This window comes from Odontomachus brunneus, unplaced genomic scaffold (genome assembly GCF_010583005.1).
Source record: "Odontomachus brunneus isolate Ranch 3 - 2012 unplaced genomic scaffold, Obru_v1 Obru_scaffold_149, whole genome shotgun sequence".
Taxonomy (NCBI): Eukaryota; Metazoa; Arthropoda; class Insecta; order Hymenoptera; family Formicidae; genus Odontomachus; species Odontomachus brunneus.
In genome coordinates, this window is record NW_022639599.1 from 689334 (window position 1) to 699240 (window position 9907).

The 9907-nt window shown below is 29.5% G+C and overlaps 2 protein-coding genes across 6 annotated transcripts in view; one reads left to right on the forward strand and one right to left on the reverse strand.

Annotated features, from left to right (window-relative positions):
• Window positions 1-6272, forward strand: part of LOC116850582 (putative ATP-dependent RNA helicase TDRD12) — a 10280-nt gene extending 4008 nt beyond the window's left edge. For all 4 annotated transcript variants that reach the window (XM_032829042.1, XM_032829041.1, XM_032829043.1 and 1 more), the window contains 16 exons: window positions 160-443; window positions 517-719; window positions 795-945; window positions 1023-1107; window positions 1276-1440; window positions 1739-1894; window positions 1975-2127; window positions 2200-2443; window positions 2518-2661; window positions 2741-2922; window positions 3772-3897; window positions 3975-4123; window positions 4204-4377; window positions 4472-4643; window positions 4925-5104; window positions 5171-6272. In XM_032829042.1, the coding sequence (XP_032684933.1) occupies window positions 160-443; window positions 517-719; window positions 795-945; window positions 1023-1107; window positions 1276-1440; window positions 1739-1894; window positions 1975-2127; window positions 2200-2443; window positions 2518-2661; window positions 2741-2922; window positions 3772-3897; window positions 3975-4123; window positions 4204-4377; window positions 4472-4643; window positions 4925-5104; window positions 5171-5392 (2790 nt within the window). In that variant the 3' untranslated portion in view covers window positions 5393-6272. The remainder of the gene's footprint in view (window positions 1-159; window positions 444-516; window positions 720-794; window positions 946-1022; window positions 1108-1275; window positions 1441-1738; window positions 1895-1974; window positions 2128-2199; window positions 2444-2517; window positions 2662-2740; window positions 2923-3771; window positions 3898-3974; window positions 4124-4203; window positions 4378-4471; window positions 4644-4924; window positions 5105-5170) is intronic.
• On the reverse strand, window positions 6193-9199 carry LOC116850583 (transcription termination factor, mitochondrial). 2 transcript variants are annotated; one of them, XM_032829046.1, is made up of 6 exons: window positions 9032-9199; window positions 8298-8961; window positions 7977-8073; window positions 7763-7907; window positions 6756-7073; window positions 6193-6651 (listed from the first exon to the last, which is right to left on the reverse strand). In XM_032829046.1, exons 2-6 carry the CDS (start codon window positions 8871-8873, stop codon window positions 6282-6284), a joined length of 1506 nt encoding a protein of 501 aa, XP_032684937.1. In that variant the 5' UTR covers window positions 8874-8961; window positions 9032-9199; the 3' UTR covers window positions 6193-6281. The 2 variants fall into 2 exon arrangements, with proteins under 2 accessions (XP_032684937.1, XP_032684936.1); XM_032829045.1 differs by having other exon boundaries at window positions 8298-9182.
• Between the last annotated feature and the right edge of the window lie 708 nt (window positions 9200-9907).

A 9907-nucleotide genomic window follows, 5' to 3' on the forward strand; every position in this document is an offset into this window, starting at 1 on the left:
TATATATATATATATATATATATATATATATATATATATATATATATATATAATCCTCTAAATGTGTATGTATGTGTGTACACACATATACACACAACTATTATTTATATCTTCTATTATATTATTTTATAGATATCTATTATTATATTTATTTTATAGGTAGTTTTTATACAAAGTAGCCAACATAAAACTGGTGTAGCAGAATTACCATCATATCTTTGTCGTGGTATAATAACTTATATTAAAAAGGAAAGTGAAATATATAACGTTCTTCTAGTGGATTATGGCATAAGTATTGAACTAAAAAGGGATGAAATTTATAAAGTTTCAAAAGATTTTATTTCCAAAGAGTATCTAACGAAAACTGTTAGTGTACATGAAATATTGCCAATTCGTATGAGAAAAAACATTTCAAACGGACATAAAAATAAATCTACAGCAGTGTAAGATTCATTAATTACAGCTGCTGCTTCCTCTTAAAAACATATTTTAAAATGTTGTAACTGTTATTTAAAGTATTGTAGAAGAATGGAGCGAAGAAGCAACACAGTTCATGAGGAATCTTTTAGCAGCATCTAAAGCAGTATATTTTGATCATTTAGCTACAGATGAAAATAATGGAAGGGAATACGGGGAATTCTATATCAGAATTGATGATCTTATTGTATCATTAAGTAAAGCTTTAGTTATAAATTATTATGCAATTTACTTGGCAGGAGGTACATACACATAAATTTTGAATAATTGATATTCAATTACTATGCAATGTGTCTCAAAATATGATTGGTATTTAGATTTACTACAACTCATTGAATCTACAAGTCATGCAGAACATAAAGAAAATACGGAAGAAAACATAATTATACATGCAAAGTTTACAACTAATCGTCCAAAGAATATGGAACTTGCCAGTAAAGTTACAAAACATTGTTCTATCAGACACATGTAAGGATGTTTAGGATCTTTTTTTCTTTTATAAAGAAAAGAGTTTACATATCTCATATTTTTTGTTTCATTTTCAGTGAAAAAGTTCTGATACAAAATGGAAAAAACTATAAAGTCATAAGTGATGTTACAGATCTTTGTTTCCCTAAAGGAGTACATAAGGTATATCATATGATAAATTTTATATTTACGTATTACGGGCACATTTAATAATTTAATTTATCTTAAGAAAGGCATATTGTATTCTCTATATTAAGATGAAACAAATCAATTATTTTAGTTGTTTCTATTATAGAAAATATATATAAAATATTATATCTTTCGTTGTAGGGTTGGAATCAATGTATCAATTCCACGAGACCGAGAAAAATTCAGTCTTATATTTGGCCAGCTATAAAGGAAGGATTAAATGTTGTCGCCATCGGAACATCACAATGTGGTAAAACCACGGGATGCGTAATGGCTGTTTGTGGTCTAGTAGTCATGCGTCAAAATGTAATTAATTTGAATAAATAATTCTTTAAATGGTTTTAAGTAGAAAAACAAAAAAAACTAAATAAACAAGAGCTAGTAATAAATAGATCTTACTAATCCTTGTTTATTTTTTTCTTGTGATAAATTTGCTAAGGTGGTAAGAATATTATAAGATTTAACATTTTAATTATTATGTTAATCTTTACACATATGAATTTTGACAGAAGCAAAATAATTTTAAAATTTATATTGTCAATAACATTTATTTATATACACACATAATGTTTATAATTAATATAAAGGACATTTAATGTTTCAGATGTCACCTAACGCGACTCACCCTACAGCGTTAATTTTATGTCCATCTGCATTTGAAGTAATCAATATTCAATCAATATGTACAACATTCTTGCAATCTTATAATAACATAAAGTCTGTAGCGGCATTTAATGGCAAATCATTTCGATCAATATCGGTAAATTTAATTAAATCTTTAAACGTTTGGCATTTTATGAAGAAAGCGCGCGTAATTAATCACTTTTGTTTTTTTCACAGGCACTGATATATAACGGCTGTCAAATCTTAGTGACTACACCACGCTTTTTAACACGATTCTTGAATGAAAATAGAAATTTCTTATCATTTGATCAACTTTCTCTTCTACTTTTTGATAATGCCGATATAATTTTGACTAAATATTACAAAACGGTAAGTAAAATATAAAAGAAATTGTAAGTTATATCTATTAAGAATTTATCAAGATATTAAATGTTTGAATAGATAGGAGAATTATTCAAAAAACATGGGATAATTGATAACCGTGAGCCACAAGGTGACAATAGGCCGATATTACAAATAATTTTGACGGCAACAAAATGGACACTTGAACTTAAGAAATTTGTATCTCTGGTAATGAACGATCCGTTCATATGTATTTCATCATTTCTAGAAGCTGTCGTTTTTAAGTCCCTTCGTCCAAAACTTTACATTTGGAAATCAGCCCATAAAAATCAGAAAATATCAGGTAAAGTAAATACGCATATTTGATGTTGATTTATCGCAACATAGATATTGAATTTCTATTTAATTTTATGTTAGATTTATTAAATAATGATTATACTATATTGAGAACTATGGTGGTATGCATAAACGCTGAAGAAGCCATGCAGTTAAATACGTTTTTAATTCCCACAAAGAAAACTTTATTGATCCATGAAAATATGAAGTTGTTAGATATAATAGGTATGTTAATCATTTTATAGGCATATTTGAATTAACAGGGCATTCTTCCTCTTTATCCTAATCAATTTATGTTTTACAGCTTTGGGAGAAAATTGGAAAACATGTGTACGTGGCTTGTATCCAGTATTAATATGCACTGATGCAATTTTGTCTCAACTTAATTGCACCAATATTCAATGGCTCATACATCATTCTGTACAGCTGACATTTAAAAATCAATTTAATTATAGATTCTCCGTGCTTTTAGACAATTTGGCACAGGTAAAATAAATTAGTTGTGTATTAAATTTAATTATCATTATCTTGCAGTTAGTTGAAACATATATTATAATTTTAATTTGTTTCCAAACAACTGGTTTCCAGAACTAATTTTTTAGTTCTTTAATGAATACATTATACTGTTATACTTCTATCTAATCTTCCTCTCTAAGTACTCACGTCGAAAAGTTATTTATTTGACACAGATATATTAATTAATTAAAAAGTAAATTTTCATTAATATGAAGAAAAGAAAAAAGAAAATAAACTCATAGAGAACTTTTGCATTCATGTTGAATCTACGTTTTACGTTTGAATAAAATAATCACACTAATTAGTTGATTTTAAACGAAAAAAAGAAACAATTTGATTGAAACTAATCTAGTACCCAGTAAGCAAATTGAGCGCAGACTGCACGCAAATTGGCAGCAAATTTGGTAAAAAATTTACACCAAAACCATAGTCATCTGTGTCCTCATTCAGCTACGGTTTTGGCGACAGAGCTTGCTGTCGGGCCATTGCTGCAGATTTGCAGCAAAAACCGCGCAGAACCTGCAGCATAGCAAGGTCTGCGCGGTTTCTGCCGCCAATCTGTCGTCAGATTGCTACAAACTCTGTACGGTTTTTGCTGCAAATCTGCAGCAATTATCCGACAACAGGCTCTGTAGCATATCTGGCGACAGTTTGGCAGCAAGATTTGATATAACAGATCTTGCATCAAATTTGTTATCTATTTGCCATCAAAAATTGGTAGCAAGTTTTGCTCGAAATCTGTTCGCACAGGTTTGGCTATCTGAGTATATAAGCATTTAAGAGTTAAATGTTGTGTGAATAATATTGTATTAATTTCAGGACATTACAAAGTGTAAAATTAGTATAATTATTGACGAACACAATAATGTACAATTTAAAAGTATAGTGAGGATAATGCAACGAATGAATGTTGCAATATCCTCAGATATGTTGGAAAATATCGAGGTACGGTAACACAATATTATTGATTAATTTGTCCAACGTTTTGTTGCTAACGAAAGACTAAGAAAAAATGATTTTAGCGTATCGCGATTACATTAGAAAGGGATAAAAAAAATTATGATATATGTGACAACATAAAGTCGTTAGGCTTATGTCCAAACGAAAATGCTTGCGTGTTCAGACACTGCATACTACCTGATATCGATACGCCAAAAACAGGCATACAGATGTAAATATAATTTTCTCTTAGACAGCTTAATATTGTTCTATTAAACCAAACCAGTGTTTGATGAGATTCTATTTCGACAGAAATGATACGGTGAAAATGATGGTGTTATATGTTCACGATGCGACTCATTTTTCCGTAAGATTGATCGAACACATTCCGCATTCGAATAATTCGAAGAAAATAATATTTCCTAGTGTGGAGTATATGCAAATTACACAACAGATTCAAGAGTACTATCAAAATATCGAAAATAGGTATATATACGCTGAATAATATCCCGTAATATGTAATCTAATGCTTTTTTTAGTGCTATTATTTATTTTTCACTTGTCTTTTTTCACATTACAGAAAAGTGTGCACTTCAACAAACGTAGGTGATATCTGCGTTCTGGAAGAATCTATTGACACATTCAAACGAGTACAAATCAGACGCATTAGATACGATAGAGATACTTCGGAAGATTCAAAGTTTGTAGATGTGAGATGTATTGACACTGGTCTTATACACGAATGCATCAATGTAAGATTTTTATATATTGGAAGACTTGTATATACAAATTTTGCGCGTTATAAATGATATCTCGTAAATTTGGTCGTTGTATTGGACTTAAATATAATGAGAATCAAAGTTAAAAAATTAGAAATTTAATTATATAATGAATTAATAAAATATAAGTCCAAACGACCACGAGATTAGTATTGTACTAAATACAGAATGTAAATGTGAATGAAAATATGTTCATTTCACTTTATGTTCATTTCATTTTTTGTTATGTGAGTTTGCATTTTTTTATATTTCAGATTTGTAAATTAATTCACATTCCAAAAAAATTACTCGATCTTCCAACACACATTGTAGAAGTATTCTTAGCCAATGTAGTGCCATACGACGAAGAACATATTTGGAATCATTATGCTACTAATGCAGTTCACAAATGGTTTTCAGAAAACGTCGACAAGAGATCTTATGTTACTGGAAAGGTGAGTTTCTCTGCTAAATTACGATAAAATTTAAAAGAAAAAAACGTGGAAACAAATTGTCTGCAGGTTCGCCTTCATCTCGGAAATACAATATGGTTGGATGACATCGTAACCGGGGTAAAGATAATTAACTATAATGATCTTATAGGATTCTCTTTGAAAGATCAGCTAAAAAATGAAAATCATGCGATGCTGAATGACGATCACATATCATATTTGTTAAAACTTTGTAAAAATAGTGGCATATCAGAAGTCAACGGATATCATATAAATACTTTATGCACGTGAACCATATATCTTTGCTGACGTTTGATCTCTATGACAATATATCTGAAGCGTGTAAAAATCATCGATACAAGAAGTCTATGAGATGAAGATCTAATTAGCAGTGAAAAGAAAATTACTTTGAGTTATAGTACTTTTAGTACTGTCGCTGCTTTTTTGCTTTGATTTTATATCAGCTTGCGTTGAAACCGTGACATTTGCAATAAACTGAAATGGTATTTTCTGAGCATCTTTCTAAGCATTTTTTATTTGCTATGTTAATTTAATAGCAATTGTCAATGAATTATAAGATGCACGCAAAATACGTACGAGCCAAAAGTGGTGTGTGTGTGTGTGCAAGCTAAATGATTACAAGTTTTCTCTTATCGCAAATTAATATACCACATCTATCCTTCTGCTATCACTATGAGTGCTGTTCAGCGCTACTATGTCATTGCGCGCGCTCAGCGGAAAAGCGTTTAGTAAGCACTCAATGATTATTAGTTCTTACTGTTAGATCCTTAAATCTAGATCAATTACATTGACGAATTGCTCAATTGTTGTGCAACTCTTGAGTATGCTGAATGCAGCCATTCTATCCTTGTTGTATATCTAAGGAACGATAGAAGGAAAGATAGAAGAACGTGATAACGTTGATAGCGTACTCCCCGAACGCACCCTATGTAATAATTTTTTTCCGGGAAAAATTTTGACGACACAATAAATCGTGGAAAATTGATACGAGAGAGAATAATCGAATCATAATACAAAAATATATTATGTTATAGTAAAACTTAAATATAATTTGATTTAATGCTGTAAAAGTAGAGAATTATTTTAAATTTATACGACTATAAAAGACTAGGTAGGTTTGAGAAAATAAATACAATATATTTTTGTTCTATATGTATTATTATTTTGCCATTGTGTGTAACCTCATAAAACGATCAAAATCCTGTCTATTGAACATTATTACAGTGATTTTTGGTATTATGCCAGCTTCTTTTAACGTTTCTATTCGCTTGCGAAGAGTTTCTACCTTATAATGGACAATCTGTCCATGTGTTATTATATCGTTATTCGTAAAACCATATTGATACAACATGTTGAACATTTCTTCCAGCTTTAGTATGTCTACTTTTATGACGCGTGGCCACTTCTTGAGAAACTTTGCAATAGTCTTTTTGTCGACATTTAATTTACACATCAAATATTTCTTGTTATTTTGATGATATTGCATCAATTGATTTCTTTTTTTAGATGTATCATCTTTTTCTATATATCTGCATAATATAAAATTATAAGAGTGAGCTACATTGTACATTATATCGATTATATTCTAAATTTTGCTTTTTATTATTTTCATTTTTACGTGACTAATACATACCGTTCAAACAATTTGTTAGACAGTTTTAGCACAGAGATTCTCATAAATATATTTCTTTCATTCAAAATCTCCACTCGTTTCTGTATAGTATCTTGGCTAAAGAAAAAGATTTGTGCTCCACTTTCGATTATTTCATTGCTAGTAATACCATTCTTATATAATATGGTAATTATTTTGTCTAATTTTCTTGAATTTATTCGTAATATATTCGGCCACTTTGCGGTAAAATTGTTCAGATCTTTTTGTTTAATATTTAATTTATTTAATAAATACTGGTTAATGTTATAATTTTGTCCTGCATCATTTTTCTGAACAACTCTATAAATAAATGCGCATAAGTAGTTCAATCGTTATTTTATGTATAAAGTGAAACCTAATATATAGTATAAATGAATGGAAAATTTTTAAACATAAAATACATTAAAGATGAGATATAAAACTTGTTTGTACAAGTATTTTATATTTAAAAAAAATCATATTTGAAAATTTGAACACATGTGACTGAATATAACATGTTATTTCATTCCTGATTATTTTTATTTTCCGTGTGCTAGTAAACATTGAAGATGATATAAATACTTTACTAACACATTTTACATAAAAAACTTTTTCTTTTTAGTTATAAAATTAGAATTATATCTCATTTTGTATTTACTTGTTTATGTAAATATTAAGAATACTTATGTACAAAAATATTTACAAAACTCTGATTCTTATTAGTTTCTACTTGAGCTGTGTATGTCAAATACTTTTTTGGTATGTTATTTGAGTTAAGTATTCACTTTATTATATTATTGATTAAAAAATAAAATTGTTATATATAGACTCTCTTATGAATGTTGAAATACTTGATTACTTACACTTGGTTATTTCTAATATTTTATTTTTCAAATTTTGTAATTCACTGTATGAATTACAAAATAAATCAATATTATAAGATAGACAAATAGAGAGATAAAAATAGAAAAAATAAAAATACTAATTCATATTTAATCTTTATAGCCTACCTCGTTACAGCCTTAAGTGGTCTTGTAGCCCATATTTCTGGATTTCTTGTATTTTTGTACAATTCACACTTATGGCGTATATGACTTTCACTATATCGAAGTACCCATAAATTCTTCAATATATTTTTATTATTCACATCATATTCTAAGAAAAGAAAATTTGAATAAAATTAATTTTTCACAGATATTTTATGTTATTTAATACTTTTCTTACCATGCAATACATTCAATTTTTTGTCTATGTAAGGAATAGGAATTCTCAATATGAATGGATTTTGTACTGTTAGTTTACATAATTCCTCTATACTACACTGTAAAGAAATATAATGTTACAATAAATATTTATATAACAGCATGTAATCACATTAATATCTGTGTCATAATTATGAAAAATTTCTGCAATCTCCTGTATTTTAAATACTATTGTTTTCTAGTGAATACAAAAATTACTTTTTACTTCTTAAAAATCTATTTTAACATATATTTATAGAAATAAAGCATAATGCAAGAAAATATCTATTGCATCTATTCCTACCTCCAATCTATAAGCAAGATATTCAATCTTATTGTATGTATAAGGTATTGGATCGGTCTGGATATAGTTTATATTATTCACTAATTTATCTTGAGTCAAACGTAGCCATGGTATAAGTTCTTCGTTATTCATATTAAGAGTGCTAATACAGTTGAGTTTTTCTTTGAGTTTGATGTCATTATGGACCAATAACCAGATATTCTTTCTAATAGCACTCTGCTGTACACCAGCTTCTACCAGGTTGTAATAATTATTCAGAATATTTATTCTAGATCTGTTCTTAAGCTGCGGATATGTTGCTAAAATTCTGTTTGTCTCGTGCGTTGATATATTCAGTATCTCTTTAAGAGTTTGTATCACAATATTTATGACAGGCTTGTAATTTAATCGGTAATCATTGTAAGTTGTTATCTCACAAGTATGATCAAATATTTTTATATCTTTGTGTAATAGCTTCTTTTGGCAGGCAAATATCCCGAGAAACAAATATTTTTCTGAACATAGCGGTTTCTGGAGTTGCAGCGAAGTCCTCAATAGATACGACATAGGTACATGTGCCAAATGCCTGACTATCATTTTCTACTATAATATATATCTTTGTCACATATTCTTTATGGATACCACAAACAATAAGTTGACAAGATTTGCTGTTTTTATAATTTATCTAAAAATATAAAATATTTCACATACACACAATACAGTTATGATAGTGATTATTTTAGGTTAGTTCTCACAACTTTACGACTGCGTTCAAATGCTCTCTCTCTTTCTTTTTGGTTGCAGACCTTTCATAGGCCGTGTTCGGGGAGACGCTATTTAGCGCTATGAGCGTCCTCTGTCCTTGTTCAACTTTCAGGAACAAACAAGAACAGAGCACACTCATAGACCGATATTCATAGTCGAATCTTATTTCAAAACCGTCTTAAATAATGTCTTAAGATGCGAATACGGCTCTGTGATTGGTTCATGACATTTTAAGACAGTACTTAAGATGATCTTAAATATAAGATCGGATTATGAATACCGGCCAATGGGTGCTTTTCAATTGTTTGAGGCTGCGTTCGGAAACGTCACTCGAGTACTCTTTCTCTCTTTTTATCTCACTCTTATATTTCGTTCACTCCAACGGCTATCGTCTAGTAGTGTGCACGCAGTGTGTGTTTCCGAACGCAACATAACACATCTTATAGCGAATTCGGTTGCTTGCACTAGTGTGCACTGAGTGCGCACTAAGGCTTGTTCATAGTATGTTATTATATTTAAAGATTGTCTTAAATAATTCTCAAATAAATTCTCAAATATTTTTAACCATAATATGATATGTATAACATCCGTACGAATCATTTTATTAGTTAAAATGTTTTTAAATATGTATTTAAGACACGATCTTAAATATAAGAATGTACTGTAAACAAGCCTTAATGCGCACTCAGTGCGCACTAGTGCAAGCTACCGAATTCGCTATTAGATTTGTTCTTTTTCAAAGAACTTTCTGAACTAGTGTTCACTAGTGCAAAGAGTGTACACGCACCGGCGTTAATGCCGTCCGAATATCCGTGTGACTCGCACACGATAACGCGTCACTCATACACTGCTGCGTGTAGGTGAGC

What these genes read in the sequence shown, in the direction of transcription:
- LOC116850583 (XM_032829046.1), bottom strand. Translation starts at nt 8,873, where the DNA reads ATGATAGTCAGGCATTTGGCACATGTACCTATGTCGTATCTATTGAGG. An exon ending in ATCTTGCTTATAGATTGGAG is followed by an intron (nt 8,074 to 8,297) that starts GTAGGAATAGAT and finishes ATTTCTTTACAG; the next exon opens with TGTAGTATAGAGGAATTATG. An exon ending in TCTAACAAATTGTTTGAACG is followed by an intron (nt 6,652 to 6,755) that starts GTATGTATTAGT and finishes TATATTATGCAG; the next exon opens with ATATATAGAAAAAGATGATA.